This window comes from Salmo trutta, unplaced genomic scaffold (assembly GCF_901001165.1).
Source record: "Salmo trutta unplaced genomic scaffold, fSalTru1.1, whole genome shotgun sequence".
NCBI classification, from domain to species: domain Eukaryota; kingdom Metazoa; phylum Chordata; class Actinopteri; order Salmoniformes; family Salmonidae; genus Salmo; species Salmo trutta.
In genome coordinates, this window is record NW_021822853.1 from 19,910 (window position 1) to 42,500 (window position 22,591).

General features: G+C 44.0%; 2 protein-coding genes across 3 annotated transcripts in view; both read right to left on the reverse strand.

Annotated features, from left to right (window-relative positions):
• Positions 1–1,383: 1,383 nt before the first annotated feature.
• LOC115185803 (synaptotagmin-like protein 1) lies at positions 1,384–11,955 on the reverse strand. 2 transcript variants are annotated; one of them, XM_029745811.1, is made up of 13 exons: positions 11,734–11,955; positions 10,897–11,020; positions 9,792–9,940; positions 9,514–9,625; positions 9,333–9,390; positions 8,965–9,063; positions 8,170–8,336; positions 7,962–8,064; positions 6,815–6,976; positions 6,102–6,180; positions 5,833–5,932; positions 2,092–2,297; positions 1,384–1,964 (listed from the first exon to the last, which is right to left on the reverse strand). In XM_029745811.1, exons 2-13 carry the CDS (start codon positions 11,013–11,015, stop codon positions 1,822–1,824), a joined length of 1,497 nt encoding a protein of 498 aa, XP_029601671.1. In that variant the 5' UTR covers positions 11,016–11,020; positions 11,734–11,955; the 3' UTR covers positions 1,384–1,821. The 2 variants fall into 2 exon arrangements, with proteins under 2 accessions (XP_029601671.1, XP_029601672.1); XM_029745812.1 differs by having other exon boundaries at positions 11,730–11,955.
• A 9,087-nt stretch (positions 11,956–21,042) lies between these two features.
• The window catches only part of LOC115185801 (CD164 sialomucin-like 2 protein), a 4,304-nt gene continuing 2,755 nt past the window's right edge, over positions 21,043–22,591 (reverse strand). The window contains exon 6 of the mRNA XM_029745810.1: positions 21,043–21,698. Coding sequence (XP_029601670.1) covers positions 21,683–21,698 — 16 coding nt within the window. The 3' untranslated portion in view covers positions 21,043–21,682. The remainder of the gene's footprint in view (positions 21,699–22,591) is intronic.

The window sequence follows — 22,591 nt, forward strand, 5'->3', positions numbered from 1 at the left end:
AGCACAACTGTTTAAACACAGAAGCACAACTGTTTAACCACAGAACAACAATTGTTTACCCACAGGACCACAACCGTAGAACCACAATTGTTTAACCACAGAACGCCTGTTTTTAACTTTGTGCTAAATGCCAGTACAAATGAGAATCAATTGTGATATACCGCAATGTGTGAAATCTTAACGCGTTAAAAAAGCTTGGGAATAATACGTGTTTTGAATATTCAATCAAAAGACTTTAATAAATAAATAACATATTTACATACATCAACGTAAGAGCTAGTGAGTGTGATACACCATGAATCCAGACAGTACGACCACAGTGATACAACATGAATCCAGACAGTATGACCACAGTGATACAACATGAATCCAGACAGTATGACCACAGTGATACAACATGAATCCAGACAGTATGACCACAGTGATACAACATGAATCCAGACAGTATGACTACAGTGATACAACATGAATCCAGACAGTATGACCACAGTGATACAACATGAATCCAGACAGTATGACCACAGTGATACAACAGGAAGAAAGTAAAGCTTCCAACCACAAAGACTGGTTGGAAGCTTCCCCGTCCCCGTCCCCCGTCCCCCATCCCCCGTCCCCCCGTCCCAGACCCCCATCCCCCGTCCCCCGTCCCCACCACCACAATCTCTCCACCCCTTATTTTCTCTCTCCATTCCAGCAGTGGCTTTACCAATCTTTTAATAATTCACTCACTTAGTGCCCACTTAGTGCCCACTTAGTGCCCACTTAGTGCCCACTCTGAAACCATGATCAGTTTGACTATAAGTCACTTAGAAAAATAACACTAATGTAACTGGAACAGAGACAGTGCAGACATTAACAATACTCTTTAAAGTGACTATGACTTATTATTCCCATTGAGAACAGGGTGGAGGAGAGAGAGAGATGGAAAGAGAGAGAGAAAGATGGAAAGAGAGAGGGAAAGGGAGAAAGAGAGCGAGAGAGGGAGGGAGGGATGGAAAGAGAGAGAGAAGAGAGAGGGATGGAAAGAGAGAGAAAGCAAGAGGCAGAAAAGTTGATTATCTAGAGTATCATGTTTGACCAAGGTCTACAGATTACACACATTCTTTCATACAGTAGTTTTAACATAAGAATGGCACTCTGTTAACTAGAGTCTTTGTTAACAAACACACAGTCAGTTTCCTCTGTTTCGTTCCTTATTGTTGTGTAAGTCAACAGACCAGATCGTTAAGGGATTTATAAACCCCTAGCTAGGCTTGGGGAAGTATCGTAGACCATATTCTCATTCAAACCACAGCCCTAATTTAAATGCATTTGATTCAACTGGAATAATCTGGGTCTGAAAACTAAAACGACAGATGGCCTACTCACCTATTCCATTTTCTCTTCCCAAACTTTTTGAAAACTAGACCCAGCCAATCTCTACCATTGGCAACAAAACCCAGAATACACCAACAGCAGCATACTACCCAGAATACACCAACAGCAGAGTACTACCCAGAATACACCAACAGCAGCATACTACCCAGAATACACCAACAGCAGAGTACTACCCAGAATACACCAACAGCAGCATACTACTCCGAATACACCAACAGCAGCATACTACCCAGAATACACCAACAGCAGCATATTACTCAGAATACACCAACAGCAGACTACTACCCAGAATACACCAACAGCAGCATATTACTCAGAATACACCAACAGCAGCATACTACCCAGAATACACCAACAGCAGACTACTACCCAGAATACACCAACAGCAGACTACTACCCAGAATACACCAACAGCAGACTACTACCCAGAATACACCAACAGTGTTACTTCTGGCGGTTAGCCAGGTTAGTTCTGATAGGTAGTGTAGTATCTATCCAGTGGTTGGGGTTCAGGATCATGGACGTCCACATGGTGACTTCCTCCTCTGTTGAATCCATCCAACACACTGCCGCCCCGTAGCTCAGACCTGTAACACACACACATACACGCCATGTTACAGTGGCATCTGTGCATACACAGTGCGTATCTATGTGCGTGTGCGTGTGCGTGTGCGTGCGTGTGTGTGTGCGCGTGCCTTAGCGTTTGAATCTCACCTGTCCCAGGGCTGAGTCTGACCCCTCCCAGCAGGTAAGTTTTAATCCCTTCACGGTGCCAGACGGTCAGCTCTGCGCAGGCCTCCCTCAGGTCAGCAGGTTGGAACCCTTCGTACACCATACTGTGGTTGTAGATTGGACTGATTGACCGCTTGACCATCCGGGTCTTCTGACCGCTCAACCGGCCGGCGTCCGGCAGCACGTAGCTTAGATCAAAGTTAAAGTACAGTTTTTATACACGTTCCACTAAAAACAGTCTTATCCCACTAACTCTCGCCCCCAGTTTCTGGAATCCAGACGTTGAGGTCTGCCACACTGCTGGTATTCCTACGCCTGATCCCTGAACCCAGTGGTTCTCAAACTGTGGGGCACACCCCCTGGGGTTGCACGAAGGGTCTCTCTCAATTCAATTCAATTTAAGGGGATTTATTGGCATGGGAAACATATGTTTACATTGCCAAAGCAAGTGAAAAAGATAATAAACAAAACTGAAACAATCTATAAAAAAATCAAGGAATTGAGTCCAGCTTGCAACTTACTCTAGAATGTTGTAATAGTAGAATGTACAAGGTGACATTACTAAACTGAGTTGTAATAGTAGAATACACAAGGTGACATTACTAAACTGAGTTGTAATAGTAGAATACACAAGGTGACATTACTAAACTGAGTTGTAATAGTAGAATGTACAAGGTGACATTACTAAACTGAGTTGTAATAGTAGAATACACAAGGTGACATTACTAAACTGAGTTGTAATAGTAGAATACACAAGGTGACATTACTAAACTGAGTTGTAATAGTAGAATGTACAAGGTGACATTACTAAACTGAGTTGTAATAGTAGAATACACAAGGTGACATTACTAAACTGAGTTGTAATAGTAGAATACACAAGGTGACATTACTAAACTGAGTTGTAATAGTAGAATACACAAGGTGACATTACTAAACTGAGTTGTAATAGTAGAATACACAAGGTGACATTACTAAACTGAGTTGTAATAGTAGAATACACAAGGTGACATTACTAAACTGAGTTGTAATAGTAGAATGTACAAGGTGACATTACTAAACTGAGTTGTAATAGTAGAATACACACGGTGACATTACTAAACTGAGTTGTAATAGTAGAATACACAAGGTGACATTACTAAACTGAGTTGTAATAGTAGAATACACAAGGTGACATTACTAAACTGAGTTGTAATAGTAGAATACACAAGGTGACATTACTAAACTGAGTTGTAATAGTAGAATGTACAAGGTGACATTACTAAACTGAGTTGTAATAGTAGAATACACAAGGTGACATTACTAAACTGAGTTGTAATAGTAGAATGTACAAGGTGACATTACTAAACTGAGTTGTAATAGTAGAATACACAAGGTGACATTACTAAACTGAGTTGTAATAGTAGAATACACAAGGTGACATACTAAACTGAGTTGTAATAGTAGAATACACAAGGTGACATTACTAAACTGAGTTGTAATAGTAGAATACACAAGGTGACATTACTAAACTGAGTTGTAATAGTAGAATACACAAGGTGACATTACTAAACTGAGTTGTAATAGTAGAATACACAAGGTGACATTACTAAACTGAGTTGTAATAGTAGAATACACAAGGTGACATTACTAAACTGAGTTGTACTAGTAGAATACACAAGGTGACATTACTAAACTGAGTTGTAATAGTAGAATACACAAGGTGACATTACTAAACTGAGTTGTAATAGTAGAATACACAAGGTGACATTACTAAACTGAGTTGTAATAGTAGAATACACAAGGTGACATTACTAAACTGAGTTGTAATAGTAGAATACACAAGGTGACATTACTAAACTGAGTTGTAATAGTAGAATGTACAAGGTGACATTACTAAACTGAGTTGTAATAGTAGAATACACAAGGTGACATTACTAAACTGAGTTGTAATAGTAGAATACACAAGGTGACATTACTAAACTGAGTTGTAATAGTAGAATACACAAGGTGACATTACTAAACTGAGTTGTAATAGTAGAATACACTACACAAGGTGACATTACTAAACTGAGTTGTAATAGTAGAATACACAAGGTGACATTACTAACTGAGTTGTAATAGTAGAATACACAAGGTGACATTACTAAACTGAGTTGTAATAGTAGAATACACAAGGTGACATTACTAAACTGAGTTGTAATAGTAGAATACACAAGGTGACATTACTAAACTGAGTTGTACTAGTAGAATACACAAGGTGACATTACTAAACTGAGTTGTAATAGTAGAATACACAAGGTGACATTACTAAACTGAGTTGTAATAGTAGAATACACAAGGTGACATTACTAAACTGAGTTGTAATAGTAGAATACACAAGGTGACATTACTAAACTGAGTTGTAATAGTAGAATGTACAAGGTGACATTACTAAACTGAGTTGTAATAGTAGAATGTACAAGGTGACATTACTAAACTGAGTTGTAATAGTAGAATACACAAGGTGACATTACTAAACTGAGTTGTAATAGTAGAATACACAAGGTGACATTACTAAACTGAGTTGTAATAGTAGAATACACAAGGTGACATTACTAAACTGAGTTGTAATAGTAGAATACACAAGGTGACATTACTAAACTGAGTTGTAATAGTAGAATACACAAGGTGACATTACTAAACTGAGTTGTACTAGTAGAATACACAAGGTGACATTACTAAACTGAGTTGTAATAGTAGAATACACAAGGTGACATTACTAAACTGAGTTGTAATAGTAGAATACACAAGGTGACATTACTAAACTGAGTTGTAATAGTAGAATACACAAGGTGGCATTACTAACTGAGTGTATTAAATACAAGGTGACATACTACTGAGTTGTAATAGTAGAATGTACAAGGTGACATTACTAAACTGAGTTGTAATAGTAGAATGTACAAGGTGACATTACTAAACTGAGTTGTAATAGTAGAATACACAAGGTGACATTACTAAACTGAGTTGTAATAGTAGAATACACAAGGTGACATTACTAAACTGAGTTGTAATAGTAGAATACACAAGGTGACATTACTAAACTGAGTTGTAATAGTAGAATACACAAGGTGACATTACTAAACTGAGTTGTAATAGTAGAATACACAAGGTGACATTACTAAACTGAGTTGTAATAGTAGAATACACAAGGTGACATTACTAAACTGAGTTGTACTAGTAGAATACACAAGGTGACATTACTAAACTGAGTTGTAATAGTAGAATACACAAGGTGACATTACTAAACTGAGTTGTAATAGTAGAATACACAAGGTGACATTACTAAACTGAGTTGTACTAGTAGAATACACAAGGTGACATTACTAAACTGAGTTGTACATCATCAGTTCCTCTTGTCTTGTTAGTCAGAGATGTCCAGATCAACTAACATGGCAGCTAACGTTTCTCAGCTTGGGTTTTTCAGCCACTCAAATATCACCTGAATAAACATTATAAATGGTAAAATGTATAGAATTACAAGAAAATGAGCTTTAAAACTGAAACACCTTCTCTGCACCCCATGACAAAATGTGCAGAATTGTGGGAAATAATCATTAAATCAGCAAACTGTTCTCTCCACCAACAAGAGGGGTGTGAACAGTGCTTATACCCATAGAAATAGACGTGGCACGGGATGTTAGACGGGATGTTTCCTAATGCTGGAAGTGGGGCCTGAGTTAATAAGGAACACCTGCTCTAACCCACCTCTTGACGAAGGAGTCGATGGCGCCACCTTTGGTGGAGAGAAGACCCTGCGCCTGCCGCAGCCAAATGTGTAGCTCCCCAGATGGAGGTAGACCTCCACCTATACACACACACACACACACAAGCGGACACACACACGCGCGCGCATACACACACACGCAGACACACGCAGAGTAAGTTCAGACGGAGATGAGAGAGAGAGAGGAAGGAAATGACGTCTGTGTGTGACATGACGTCTGTGTGTGACGTGCGTAGGGAGCTCAGCTCACCCTCAGATCCTGCTGGGGTGAACTTGATAGAGAGCCTGATGTTTCCTCGACTACTGATAGACTCTGGACTACACTGCAACTGAGAGAAAGATAGAGAGAGAATTGAATTGAGAGAGGGAGAGAGAGATTGAATTGAGAGAGGGAGAGAGAGGGAGAAAGAAGAGAGAGAGAGAGATAGAGGGGTGAAAGGAGCGAGAGAGGGAAGGAGAGAGGGAGATTGAAGAGAGAGAGAGATAGAGGGGTGAAAGGAGCGAGAGAGGGAAGGAGAGGGGGAGATGGAAGAGAGAGAGAGAGAGAGAGAGAGAGAGGGAGAGAGAGAGAGAGAGAGAGGGAGAGAGAAAGAGAGAGAGAAAGAGAGAAAGAAGGAGAGAGTTGAAGAGAGAGAGAGAGGGAAGGAGAGAGGGAGATTGAAGAGAGAGCGCTCAGGTTCGAAGGGCTATATAAGAGCTAGTTGAAATTATCAGCACTTTCTCTCCTCCTGTTAAGACTACACACAATGCAGGACTTACTGCATGCTGTGGTGTGTGAATGTGTGTGTGTGTGTGTGTGTGTGTGTGTGTGTGTGTGTGTGTGTGTGTGTGTGTGTGTGTGTGTGTGTGTGTGTTTATGCGTGCGTGTTTGGTATGTGTTTGGGTGTAGGTGTATATATGTATGTATGTATGTATGCATGTATGTTGTATGTGTTTGCACGCACGTGTGTGTATTGGTCCTACCCGTGGCTGTAGTTGGTACCAGTCAGGGTCTGTGTGTGTCCAGTCCCAGTGAGCCAGCTCCAGTTCTACCTCTCCTAGGAACAGGTTTCTACCCAGGGGGGCAGCGTGCCACACAGACAGGTTCAGAGTCCTGCCACGTACCTCTGACACGCTCATCTTATACTGGGAAACACAAACAACATCATTCAAATCAAATTGTATTAGTCACATGCGCCGAATACAGTCAAATGCTTACTTATTAACCAACAATGCAGTTAAGAATATATATATATATATATATATATATATGAGTAACAATAAGAAATAAAAGTAACAAGTAGTTAAAGAGCAGCAGTAAAATAACAATAGCGAGATTATATACAAGGGGTGGGGTCAATGCAAATAGTCTGGGTAGCCATTTGACTAGATGTTCAGGAGTCTTATGGCTTGGGGGTAGAAGCTGTTTAGTAGTGTCTTGGACCTAGACTTGGCGCTCCGGTACTGCTTGCCGTGTGGTAGTAGAGAGAACAGTCTATGACTTGGGTGGCTGGAGTCTTTGACAATTTTTAGGGCCTTCCTCTGACACCGCCTGGTATAGAGGGTCCTGGATGGCAGGAAGCTTGGCCCCAGTGTTATACTGGGCCGTTCACACTACCCTCTGTAGTGCCTTGCGGTCGGAGACCGAGCAGTAGCCATACCAGGCAGTGATGCAACCAGTCAAGATGCTCTCGATGGTGCAGCTGTAGAACCTTTTGAAGATCTGAGGACCCATGCCAAATCTGTTTATTTTCCTGAGGGGGAATAGGTTTTGTCGTGCCCTCTTCACGACTGTCTTGGTGTGCTTGGACCATGTTATAATTGCACATTATAATGAGAGAGACAGGAATGAGACAGACCAGAGAGACAGGCAGATAGACAGGCAGAGAGAGGAGAGACATGAGAGAGACAGAAATGAGACAGACCAGAGAGACAGGCAGATAGACAGGCAGAGAGAGAAGAGACATGAGAGAGACAGAAATGAGACAGACCAGAGAGACAGGCAGATAGACAGGCAGAGAGAGGAGAGACATGAGAGAGACAGAAATGAGACGGACCAGATAGACAGGCAGAGAGAGAAGAGACATGAGAGAGACAGAAATGAGACAGAGAGATGTTTGGGTGCTCTCACTTTCAGTGTCTGGTCAAAGACTGGGTTGAGGGTCTTTTTCTTTACTGTTGTTTTCTTCTTACTGTGAGAAGACTTATCAGGCAGGAGATAGGCCTTTGCGTACCTAAAACACACACACACACACACACACACACTTCTTAACACAAAACAAGTGCTTCTTAAACGGATAGTTCCCAAAAATGATCCTCGAAATACCAACCCTACTTACGGGTCGGAGTGGTTCTTGTGTGCAGCAGCCAGGCCTTCACAACGACACACTCTGACCTGTAGCTTCTCCCTCTGAGTGTCATAGTCCAACGAGAACAGGACACGCCCCTTCACCTCCACTGCCCCAAACTCCCCAGAACTGAACAGACTCATCATACTGCCACTTAGCTACACACACACAGAGAACACACACACGTACACACACAGAGAGAACACACACACACAGAGAACACACACACACACACAGAGAACACACACACAGAACACACACACAGAGAACACACACACACACACAGAGAACACACACACACACACAGAGAACACACACACACACAGAGAACACACACACGTACACACACAGAGAGAACACACACACACACACACACACAGAGAGAACACACACACACACACACACAGAGAACACACACACACAAACACACAGAGAGAACACACACACAAAAACACACACACACACAGAGAGAGAACACACACACACACAAAGAGAACACACACACAGAGAACACACACAGAGAGAGAACACACACACAGAGAGAGAGAACACACACACACAGAGAGAACACACACACACAAAGAGAACACACAAACACAGAGAGAACACACAAACACAGAGAGAACACACAAACACAGAGAGAATACACACAAACAAACAGAGAGAATACACAAACACACACACACACACAAACACAGAATATACACATAGTTAATCAAAATAATCCCACTTAACTGAAGGAACAGAGATAGGATCACCTTGAGTGAACAAGAGTGTGTGTCTCACTGTGTAGTTAGACTGCAAACTTAGAGTGCTGATGGAGATCCCAGGCCTTAGAGGCATCAGATCAGCTTCTGTCACAACACTGGACACAGAGTCTGTATCCTACACACACACACACACACACACACACACACACACACACACACACACACACACACACACACACACACACACACACACACACACAGGGTGAGGGAACTTACACATTGTTAGCATGTTTCTAGAACAATACTATGAGGGAGGGAGGGAGGGAGGGAGGGAGGGAGGGAGGGAGGGAGGGAGAAAGATTACCTTTCCACAACTAGACTGAATATCCTCCATCTGCAAACTGAATTCTCCAGCTAATAAACACATACACACACACGACTAACCTGTGGGTTTGGGCTCCTGGGTTTGGGTCTGGGTCTGGCTGTAAGTGGACTCCTGTTACTGAGATGAACATGTTTAAAAAACGACAGACATTAAAACTGTACATACCAGTCCTTCTCCAAGACAAACATTCCCTACCCATTACTATACCATCCCAACCCTCTGTATTAGAAATGCCTTCACCTTCTCTTGTCATCCTCCTCTTTCTTGTCCTCTATCTGAGAGCTGGGGTCGTTGTTGTTAGTGGGAGGAGCATCTTCTGTCTGCCATTTAAACACCCCACTCACAGACAAATCTGCCAATCAATCAATCAATCAACCAATACCAGATGTCCTCCTACACTTGGTTATTCTTGGTGTGTGTGTGTGTGTGTGTGTGTGTGTGTGTGTGTGTGTGTGTGTGTGTGTGTGTGTGTGCGTGCGTGCGTGCGTGCGTGCGTGCGTGTGTGTGTGTTGTCTGACCTGTTCTTGGCTTCCTGCCTCGTATGGATGCCTGTACGATGTCAACACCATCCTTTGTGTCTCGGTAGCGCTTGGTCCTCTCCTCATGAAACCACGCCCCCGACAGCAACCTCAGACGCACTGGGTCCGCCTCTTTCTGCTGCAGGGTCCTGAGGGTTTAACATCATGTTTCACTATTGTACCAATTATTGCAATGACTGTGATATGTGGTTGTTTTCCCTATGAAACTGCTGAAAGTTGATTTAGAAAAGAGCATCTAGGGGCCTCCCAAGTGACGCAGCAGTCTAAGGCGTCACTACAGACCCGGGTTCAATCCCGGCCGGTCGTGATCGGGAGTCCCATAGGGCGACGCAGAACTGGCCCGTCCGGGCTAGGGAAGGGTTTGGCTGAGGGGTGGGGGTCTTTACTTGGCTCATTGCGCTCTAGTGACTCCTTGTGGCGGGCCGGGCGACTACAGGATGACCGCGGTTGTCAGGTGAACTTTGTTTCCTCCGACACATTGGTGCAGCTGGCTTCCGGATGAAGCGGGCGGGTGTGGTGTCGGTTTGGCGGTGGCGGTTTGGCGGTGTCGACACATGACTCGACTGTTGCCTCTCCCGAGAGGGGAATTGCAGCGATGAGACAAGATCAAAATTGCGGAGAAAAAGGGGGTAAAATATAAGCAAATTTAAAATGTAAATAAGAGCATCTGATATGGCAAACATTTTTAAGTAAAACAATGTTTTAGTTATTTGAATCAGGTGTGTTAGTGCTGGGCTGGAACAAACACCTGCACCAACACCAGCACTCTGTGGATAACATTAACATACCTCTATATTTAAAAAAAAACATCAATCAATAAATTAATACATTAAATGGGGCGGCAGGTAGCCTTGTGGTTAGTGTTGGGCCAATAACCGAAAGGTTGCTAGATCGAATCCCTGAGCTGACAAGGTACAAATCTGTCGTTGTGCCCCTGAACAAGGCAGTTAACCCACTGTTCCCCAGTAGGCCGTCATTGTAAATAAGAATTTGTTCTTAACTGACTTGCTTAGTTAAATAAACATAATCAGTCAACATGATGCTCATCAGGGACCTAAAGGGTTAAATAATAATCACCTCTGACCTTACACGCCCCTCGTCAAGGCAACGCAGATCCGAGTCCCTTAGTAACACTTCCAAGATGGATGTCTGCTCTGCCTCTGAGAGGTGGCTCAAGTCCAACAACTCCCCTTCTCCCTCCATCACCTCTGAGAGAGAGAGAAACACAGACAGACAGTGGATGTACATGGTCAAATACAAAGTACTAGTCTCTGCTTACCACAGGGATCAGTTTATCAGTTGGTACTTCATCCTAAAATGAGGCCAGTATTAGATCTCTAATCTCTACTGTGTGTGTGTGTGTGTGTGTGTGTGTGTGTGTGTGTGTGTGTGTGTGTGTGTGTGTGTGTGTGTGTGTGTGTGTGTGTGTGTGAGTGTTGTGTGTAAACGGTGGTCTCACCTGTGCGGAGTTTCCGTTTGGTTTATGAGGTTTGTTTAGCAAATAGGTGTGTGTTATCATTACCCCAAAAAGTTGTTTTGCAACAAAAACTAGCATTTCTATTAGACAGATTGAGGTAGGTCCCGCCCTGTTTGCTCGACCGCTAGTTTTTGTTGCAAAACGTTTTGGAACTGTTTGGAGTAAGAAATACACTCCAAGATACAGAGCACTACATCCGCGGCGCGCAAGATTTCCACCCTAACAAAACACCCCCAACGGTCTGACTGATGAGACAAGATATAATAACATATTTTTAACTGCTTTAACATTTAACTGAAAAGCCTGTTAGTCACCAGTGACCCCGGTAAACACCTTGTTAAGAAATAACCTTCACAGACGCACGCACAGCGCGAGGGACTTGCACCTGTCACAACTTGCTAATAAACACGAATGAAACGAGTAAAAATGAAATGTCATACCTACATCAATGATGTCCAGAATTGGTGGATATTTTCTCCGGGAAAAGTTTTGGTGTGTGAAAAGTCCAAGCAGAGTCTGTTAGAACTTAGTGCCGTTGAGTTTGGAGCGGTTGACAGACACGACTGATCATATGGAAAAGGTTGACTTGGGTAAAACGCGAACACGCCTTCTCTTCCGGGCAGGATGAAAAACACGAACTGGGGCATAAAACAAATAGCATCGGAGAAACCTGTAGGTTATTACAGTGTTATAAGAAACTTACATCATATTTAGATAGTGGTCGCTTGTAGTTAGGTAGCCTATGCTCACGCGCCTATCTCTCGGTAGGTTTATTAATAATCGATAATCGGATCAGACAGGAGCACGAGCATTGATTCAGACAGACAGTGTCTCAACATATGATGGACACAACAGTCCAGAACTGTGTTCATAATATTGTAATAAACAGGAAAAGTTGAATTTGTTTCAGGTTTCGCTGTAGGGAAATTGGAGAGGGTGGTAGAGAGAAAGTTGATGTGGCTTTTGTATTTACATGATAAGTGTTATCAGATAGTAAAGTGCTGTGTTTGATTAAAAGGTGTGTGTGTGTGTGTGTGTGTGTGTGTGTGTGTGTGTGTGTGAAGGAGAGAGAGCGAGAGGGAATTTGATAGAGGTTATAGCATTTTCTTCACGGATGTCTGGCCATATGGCTAGGTGGGGTTAGGGTGAGGTATTATACAGTAGCTGCCCACACCTACTAAACACACATATGTGTAACCTACACGGTCTCAAACACACACACGCACGCACGCACACACAAGTACCGATACACTTACACAGTCTTACACACACACACCGCTACAGCAGTATAACACACCAGCATAACAGTGTGTACCGACAGTCTGTATGGTAAAAAGAGATTGTGTGGGTGAAATGTCAGAATAATAGTACAGAGAAAGATTTTTTCAGCTTTTATTTATTTCATCACATTCCCAGTGGGTCAGAAGTTTACATACACTCAATTAGTATTTGGTAGCATTGCCTTTAAATTGTTTAACTTGGGTTAAACGTTTTGGGTGGCCTTCCACAACCTTCCCACAATAAGTTGGGTGAATTTTAGCCCATTCCTCCTGACAGAGCTGGTGTAACTGAGTCAGGTTTGTAGGCCTCCTTGCTCGCACGTGCTTTTTCAGTTCTGCTCACACATTTTCTATAGGATTGAGGTCAGGGCTTTGTGATGGCCACTCCAATACCTTGATTTTGTTGTCCTTAAGCCATTTTGCCACAACTTTGGAAGTATGTTTGGGGTCATTGTCCATTTGGAAGACCCTATTGCGAACAAGCTTTAACTTCCTGACTGATGTCTTGAGATGTTGCTTCAATATATCCACATAATTTTCCCACATCATGATGCCATCTATTTTGTGAAGTGCAGCAGTCCCTCCTGCAGCAAAGCACCCCCACAACATGATGCTGCCATCCCCGTGCTTCACGGTTGGGATGGTGTTCTTCGGCTTGCAAACGTCACCCTTTTTCCTCCAAACGTAACGATGGTCATTATGGCCAAACAGTTCTATTTTTGTTTCATCAGACCAGAGGACATTTCTCTAAAAAGTACGATCTTTGTCCCCATGTGCAGTTGCAAACTGTAGTCTGGCTTTTTTATGGCAGTTTTGGAGCAGTGACTTCTTCCTTGCTGAGCGGCATTTCAGGTTATGTCGATATAGGACTCGTTTTACTGTGGATATAGATGCTTTTGTACCTGTTTCCTCCAACATCTTCACAAGGTCCTTTGCTGTTGTTCTGGGATTGATTAGCATTTTTAGCACCAAACTATGTTCATCTCTAGGAGACAGAACGCGTCTCCTTCCTGAGCAGTATGACGGCTGCGTGGTCCCATGGTGTTTATACTTGCGTACTGTTGTTTGTACAGATGAACGTGGTACCTTCAGGTGTTTGGAAATTCCTCCCAAGGATGAACCAGACTTGTGGAGGTCTACAATTTTCTTCTGAGGTCATGGCTGATTCCTTTTGATTTTCCCATGATGTCAAGCAAAGAGGCACTGAGTTTGAAGGTAGGCCTTGAAATACATCCACAGGTACACCTCCAATTGACTCAAATGATGTTAGCCTATCAGAAGCTTCTAAAGCCATGACATCCTTTTCTGGAATTTTCCAAGCTGTTTAAAGGCACAGTCAACTTAGTGTATGTAAACCTCTGACCCACTGGAATTGTGATACAGTGAATTATAAGTGAAATAATCTGTCTGTAAACAATTGTTGGAAAAATGACTTGTGTCATGCACAAAGTAGATGTCCTAACCGACTTGCCAAAACTATAATTTGTTAACAAGAAATTTGTGGAGTGGTTGAAAAACGAGTTTTAATGACTCCAACCTAAGTGTATATAAACCTCTGACTTCAACTGTATGTCAAGAATCAAGTATTTAAATAAATATATACAGTGTGTATTATCAGTGTAACTAAAACACATTGTACAGTGGTAGAAATATTACAATGAGCTATGTCGGATACAGTATTTAAATACACACATATGTGTAACCTACACGGTCTCAAACACACACACACACACACACACACACACACACACACACACAGTGGTTCAATGAAATTAGTTCATTGAACCACTGGGTGTCCAGTTCAATGTCTCTATGACATGGGACAGCAGCGTTGGCTCTGTGTGGGTGTTAGTGTGTGTTAGTGTGTGTTAGTGTGTGTTAGTGTGTTAGTGTGTTTGTGGGTGTCCAGTGGTTCAACGTCTCAGCGTTGGCTGTGTGTGTGTGTGTGTGTGTGTGTGTGTGTGTGTTAGTGTGTGTTAGTGTGTGTTAGTGTGTGTGTGGGTGTGCGCGTGAGTGTGTGTGTTAGTGTGGGTGTGCGCGTGGGTGTGAGTGTGAGTGGGTGAGTGTTTGTGTGTGTGAGGTGTGCGTGTTGTGTGAGTGAGTACTGATTGATTTGGTAGACGGCTAGTGATGTCTGTTCAACAGTCTGATGGTAATAGAAGCTGTTCAACAGTCTGATGGTAATAGAAGCTGTTCAACAGTCTGATGGTAATAGAAGCTGTTCAACAGTCTGATGGTAATAGAAGCTGGTCAACAGTCTGATGGTAATAGAAGCTGGTCAACAGTCTGATGGTAATACATTTACATTTAAGTCATTTAGCAGACGATCTTATCCAGAGCGACTTGCAAATTGGTGCATTCACCTTATGATATCCAGTGGAACAACCACTTTACAATAGTGCATCTAAATCTTTTGGGGGGGGGTTAGAAGGATTACTTTATCCTATCCCAGGTATTCCTTAAAGAGGTGGGGTTTCAGGTGTCTCCGGAATAGAAGCTGTTCAACAGTCTGATGGTAATAGAAGCTGGTCAACAGTCTGATGGTAATAGAAGCTGTTCAACAGTCTGATGGTAATAGAAGCTGTTCAACAGTAGAAGCTGTTCAACAGTCTGATGGTGATAGAAGCTGGTCAACAGTCTGATGGTAATAGAAGCTGTTCAACAGTCTGATGGTAATAGAAGCTGTTCAACAGTCTGATGGTGATAGAAGCTGTTCAACAGTCTGATGGTGATAGAAGCTGGTCAACAGTCTGATGGTGATAGAAGCTGTTCAACAGTCTGATGGTCTGGTAATAGAAGCTGTTCAACAGTCTGATGCTAATAGAAGCTGTTCAACAGTCTGATGGTAGTAGAATCTGTTCAACAGTCTGATGGTGATAGAAGCTGTTCAACAGTCTGATGGTGATAGAAGCTGTTCAACAGTCTGATGCTAATAGAAGCTGTTCAACAGTCTGATGGTGATAGAAGCTGTTCAACAGTCTGATGGTGATAGAAGCTGTTCAACAGTCTGATGCTAATAGAAGCTGTTCAACAGTCTGATGGTAGTAGAATCTGTTCAACAGTCTGATGGTCTGGTAATAGAAGCTGTTTCTCTGACTCTCCATCTTGGCACTAATGCATCTGTAATGTCTTCGTCTGTCGGACCGTAGCCAAGTGAATCATCTGTGGCCCTTGTGACTGAAAGCCTTAATGATCTTGGCTTTCCTTTGACACCTAGTGATGCATATATCCTAGAGAGGAGGCTCCGTGCCCCCGGTGATATTTTGAGCTGAATACCATGTGGTTGACAGCCATGTGGTTGAGGGCGGTGCAGTTGCCATACCAGGCGGTGATGCAGCACGACAGAATGCTGTCAATGGTGCATCTGTAAAAGTTTGTGAGAGTCTTCGGGGCCATGCCGAATTTTGTCAACCACGGTGTTGGTGCGGCGAAACCATTTCAGGCAGTCAGTGATGTTTACGCAGAGGAACTTCAAGCTTTTGACCCTGCCCACTGTGGCCCCGTCGATGAGGATGGGGGCATGCTCCCTCTTCTCTCTCCTGTAGTCCACGATAAGCTCCTTCGTTTTGTTGAGGGAGAGTTATTTTCCTGGCACCACTCCTCCAGGCCTCTAACCTCCTCCTTGTAGGCTGTGTCATCGTTGTTGATAATCAGGCCTACCACTGTCGTGTCGTCAGCAAACATAATGATTGAGTTGGAGTTGTGCGTGGCCACGCAGTCATGGGTGAACAGAGAGAGTACAGGAGGGGGCTGAGCACACACCCTGGTGGGCTACCTTGTTGGGGGTCAGCGTGGTGGAGGTGTTGTTGCCTACCCTCACCCACTGGTGGTGGCCCGTCAGGAAATTTAGAATCTAGTTCCACAGGGAGGAGTTCAGACCCAGGGTCCTGAGCTTAGTGATGAGCTTGGAGTAGAAGTAGTATGGTGTAGAAGGCTAAGCTGTAGTTGATGAACAACATTCTCACATAGGTATTCCTCGTCCAGGTGAGATAGGGCGGTGTGCAGTGCAACGCCGATTGCGTCGTCCGTGGATTTGTTGGGGCGGTATGCAAATTGTAGTGGGTCAAGGGTGTCGGGTATGGTGGAAGTGATATGGTCCTTGACTTTCAAAGCACTTCGTGATGACAGAAGTCCCTGCCACATGTCTCGTGTCTGAGCCATTGAATTGCGACTTCACTTTGTCCATGTACTGTCCTTTTGTCTCTTTGATTGTCTTGCGAAGGTTATACAGTAGGTCATAGATGCTCTGTTTGTCCTCGTCCACCTTACCGTGGTTAAATGTGGCGGTTCGCACTTTTAGTTTTGCCCGAATGCTGTCATCTATCCACGGTTTTTGGTTTGGATATGTTTTATTCGTCACTGTAGAAACAACATCCTCTATGCACTTTCTGATTAACCCAGAGACAGGTTCAGTGTATTTGTCGACGTTATTCCCAGAGGTAGCCCGGAATGTATCCCAGTCTGAGTGATCAAAACAGTCATGTAGCATGGGTTCTGATTGGTCAGACCAGCATTGAACAGACCTTACCACCGGTGTTTCCTGTTTTAATTCCTGCCCATAGGTGCGTGAAGCGGAATGGAGGCATGACCTGATTTGCCGAAGGCGGGGGGCAAAGGAAGGCTTTGTGTCTGTCTCAGAATGTAGAGTGAGGCAAGAGATGTGTTGGCGGAATTTCGGGAGAATTTTCCCAAAATGTCCTTTGTTAAAGTAACCGGCTACAACAAATGCTGCCTCGGGATATACTGTTTCCAATTTTTTCATTGTCCCGTGTAATTCCTTGAGTGCCAGCGTGGTATCGGCTTGTCGGGGGGGATGTACACAGCCGTGATAGGTGCCGGGAGATAATGGGGTCAGCATTTGATTGTGAGGTATTCCAGGAAAAAAACACAATCTGTATAGCCTGATCAAGCACATCCCCCATCAATCAAGTCTCTGTAAAGCAGATTACGTTACAGTCTCATATCTGAGCTCTAAAAGGTTTATTGCAAAGGTTTTATTGTTATGCAAGTAATATACTAGGAAGCAGAGGGAAGTTTGCCCTTTTCCTTAATCGGACAAGAACCCCAGCTCGCCTTCCCCTTCTCCGGCAGCGCCTTTTTGGAAAAAGGGCTGCTGTGATGAATGGAACTGCTTCGGGTAGTCAAGACAAAGGATTTCCAGCTATGGACATTTGTGGTGATTAATCTTCGATCTGATGTCCAGAAGTGCTTGTCGGTCATTGGAAATAATACTAGAAACGTTCTGATCAAATAAAGTACGAAATAACACTAAAATAAAGCTAGCAACAGGGCGACCATCGTCAGTGTCATCTTTTACCAACCAACCAACCAACCAGCCAACTGACCAACCAACCAACCAGCCAACTGACCAACCAACCAACCAACCAACCAACCAACCAACCAACCAACCAACCAACCATAGTTTTAATGGATTGAAACAGGAAGGTACCAACTGGATTTATTGATCGTCAAATGTTTTTCCACGACCCTGACCTGTGTGTGGACTCGGCCACTGTTCCCTGATTCGGATTCTGTTCATATCGTTCCTACCCACTAACCTGGTTCGAGGTGTGCTGATCTGATTGGTAGTGTGCTGACCCGGTTCAAGGTGTGCTGATCTGATTGGTAGTGTGCTGACCTGGTTCAAAGTGTGCTGACTCAGTTCAAATGGTGCTGACCTGGTTTGTAGTGTTCTGACTCAGTTCATAGTGTGCTGACCTGGTTCGTAGTGTGCTGACCTGGTTGGTAGTGTGTTGACCTGGTTGGTAGTGTGTTGACCTGGTTGGTAGTGTGATGACCTGGTTCATAGTGTGTTGAACTGGTTGGTAGTGTGTTGACCTGGTTGGTAGTGTGTTGAACTGGTTGGTAGTGTGCTGACCTGGTTCGTAGTGTGCTGACCTGGTTGGTAGTGTGTTGACCTGGTTGGTAGTGTGTTGACCTGGTTGGTAGTGTGTTGACCTGGTTGGTAGTGTGTTGACCTGGTTGGTAGTGTGTTGACCTGGTTGGTAGTGTGCTGACCTGGTTGGTAGTGTGCTGACCTGGTTGGTAGTGTGTTGACCTGGTTGGTAGTGTGTTGACCTGGTTGGTAGTGTGTTGAACTGGTTGGTAGTGTGTTGACCTGGTTGGTAGTGTGTTGACCTGGTTGGTAGTGTGATGACGTGGTTGGTAGTGTGTTGACCTGGTTGGTAGTGTGTTGACCTGGTTGGTAGTGTGTTGACCTGGTTGGTAGTGTGTTGACCTGGTTGGTAGCGTGCTGACCTGGTTGGTAGCGTGTTGACCTGGTTGGTAGCGTGCTGACCTGGTTGGTAGTGTGTTGACCTGGTTGGTAGTGTGCTGGCTAAAACAATAAACGGGTAAACAGCAAGAAACGTAACGCAACTGTGGCGTAAACACACAGAAATAATAATAACCCACAAACACAGGTGGGGAAAAGGCTGCCTAAGTATGACTCCCAATCAGAGACAACGAATGACAGCTGCCCTCTGATTGGAAACCATACTCGGCCAATAAAGAAAAAACAACATAGACATACAACACATAGAATGCCCACCCCATGTGACACCCTGACCTAACCAAACAGAGAAAAACGACTCTCTCAGGTCAGGGCGTGACACATATACTACTCATCACTGCGACCTGTATGCTCTCGTTGGTTGGCCCTTGCTTCATACTCGTCGCCAAACCCACTGGCTCCAGGTCATCTACAAGTCTCTGCTAGGTAAAGCCCCGCCTTATCTCAGCTCACTGGTCACCATAGCAGCACCCACCCGTAGCACGTGCTCCAGCAGGTATATCTCACTGGTCACCCCCAAAGCCAATTCTTCCTTTGGCTGCCTTTCCTTCCAGTTCTCTGCTGCCAATGACTGGAACGAACTGCAAAATTCACTGAAGCTGGAGGCTCATATATTCCTCACTAGCTTTAAGCACCAGCTGTCAGAGCAGCTCACAGATCACTGCACCTGTACATAGCCCATCTGTAAATAGCCCATCCAACTACCTCATCCCCATACTGTATTTATTTATTTATCTTGCTCCTTTGCACCCCAGTATCTCTACTTGCACATTCATCTTCTGCACATTCTACCATTCCAGTGTTTAATATGTATATTGTAATTACTTCGCCACCATGGCCTATTTATTGCCTTACCTCCCTTATTCTACCTCATTTGCACACACTGTATATAGACTTTTTCTACTGTATTATTGATTGTATGTTTGTTTATTCCATGTGTAACTCTGTGTTGTTGTATGTGTCGAACTGCTTTGCTTTGTCTTGGCCAGGTCGCAATTGTAAATGAGAACTTGTTCTCAACTTGCCTACCTGGTTAAATAAAGGTGAAATAAATAAATAAAATAAAAAGATTAATGTTTGAACAAGCCCCAGCCCAGCTCTACTAGCCCCAGCCCTACTATTCCCAGCTCTACTACCCCAGCCCCAACTCTACTAGTCCCAGCTCTACTAGCACCAGCACTGCTAGCCCCAGCTCTGCTAGCCCCAACTCTACTAGCCCCAGTTCTACTAGCCCCAGCTCTACTAGCCCCTGCTCTACTAGCCCCTGCTCTATTAGCTCCAGTTCTACTAGCCCCAGCTCTACTAGCCCCTGCTCTACTAACCCCTGCTCTACTAACCCCTGCTCTATTAGCCCCAGCTTTACTAGCCCCAACTCTACTAGCCCCTGCTCTACTAGCCCCTGCTCTACTAGCCCCAGCTCTACTAGCCCCTGCTCTACTAGCCCCTGCTCTACTAGCCCCAACTCTACTAGCCCCAGTTCTACTAGCCCCAGCTCTACTAGTCCCTGCTCTACTAGCCCCTGCTCTACTAGCCCCTGCTCTACTAGCCCCTGCTCTACTAGTCCCTGCTCTACTAGCCCCTGCTCTACTAGTCCCTGCTCTACAAGCCCCAACTCTACTAGCCCCAGTTCTACTAGCCCCAGCTTTACTAGTCCCTGCTCTACTAGCCCCTGCTCTATTAGCCCCAGCTTTACTAGTCCCTGCTCTACTAGCCCCTGCTCTATTAGCCCCAGCTTTACTAGTCCCTGCTCTACTAGCCCCTGCTCTACTAGCCCCAGCTCTACTAGCCCCTGCTCTACTAGCCCCTGCTCTATTAGCCCCAGCTCTACTAGTCCCTGCTCTACTAGCCCCTGCTCTATTAGCCCCAGCTCTACTAGCCCCTGCTCTACTAGCCCCTGCTCTACTAGCCCCTGCTCTACTAGCCCCAGCTCTACTAGCCCCAACTCTACTAGCCCCAGGTCTACTAGCCCCAACTCTACTAGTCCCAGCCCCAGCTCTGCTATCCCCAGCTCTACAAGCCCCAGCCCAGCTCGACTAGCCCCGGATTTACTAGCCCCAGCTCACTAGCCCAAGCTCTCCGAGCCCCAGCTTGACTAACCCCAGCTCTACTTACCCCAGCAATACTAGCCCCAGCTATCCTAGCCCCAGTTCTACTAGCCCTCTCTCTCTTTCTCTCTCTCTCTTTTTCTCTCTCGCTCTCATATACGCACTCACACTAACATAAACACATATTTTTGTTGTATTGTGTTTATTTTCATAAACAACACAGAACAGATCCCAGACCCCTCCCTCCTGAATGCAGCTCAAACCAAACCAGTTCAACAAAACTAACTAATGAACATGTTTAAACACGATTCAAATCATTACACATGGAACCTGAACCCCCAATGTAAATATTGCACACATATTAGATCCAGACGAAACAAATCAGACAAGGAAAATAGAAATAGACACACAGGCATCAGGGAAAGGCCACCTGACAGGACAAAGAGAACACACACACACACACACACACACACACACACACACACACACACACACACACACACACACACACACACACAGAAACAGGAGTTACACAACATAATGGACAATCGGTCAAACAAAACAATGTACACAGGTGCACATCTGGGACACACAGACAAGTACAACACACACACACACAAGTACAACACACGCACACACACACACAAGTAAAACACACGCACACACACAGACACTGGAGTGTGGTACATGACGTCATACAAAGCATCGTGACAGCATGGTGAGTCACAACTCCCTCCCTCTTTCATCTTTTACTGTCCTCCTCTTCTCTCTCTCCTCTAGGCTGGCTGCTCTCTGTGGAGGAGTGTGTGAGAGAGAGAGAGAGAGAGAGAGAAACAGCAGAATTAGGCCGATACCCGCTAATTATCAAAATCCAGAAAAGAGACGTTGAATTCTACAACCACTTAATTAAAGGGAAGCAATTCCCAAACCTTCCATAACAAAGCCATCACCTACAGAGTAATTAACATGGAGAAGAGTCCCCTAAGCAAGCTGATCCTGGGGCTCTGTTCACAAACACAAACAGACCCCACAGAGCCCCATGACAGCAACACAATTAGACCCAACCAAATCATGAGAAAACAAAAAGATAATTACTTGACACATTGGAAAGAATTAACAAAATAACATAGCAAACTAAAATGCTATTTGGCCCTGAACAGAGAGTACACAGTGGCAGAATACCTGACCACTGTGACTGACCCTTGCTGAACCTTGCTATTGAGAAAGGCCACCGAAGGCAGACCTGGCTCTCAAGAAAAGACAGGCTATGTGCACACTGCCCACAAAATAAGGTGGAAACTGAACTGCACTTCTTAACCTCCTGCCAAATGTATGACCATATTAGAGACACATATTTCACTCAGATTACACAGACCCACAAAGAATTCAAAAACAAATCCACTTTTGATAAATTGGGTGAAATACCACAGTGTGACATCACAGCCGCAAGATTTGTTACTTGATGCCACAAGAAAAAGGCAACCAGTGAAGAACAAACACCATTGTAAATACAACCCATATTTATGTTTATTTATTTTCCCTTTTGTACTTTAACAATTTGCCCATCATTACAACACTGTATATAGACATACAATTACATTTGAAATGTCTTTATTCTTTTGGAACTTTTGTGAGTGTAATGTTTACTGTTAATTTTGTATTGTTTATTTCACTTTTGTTTAATA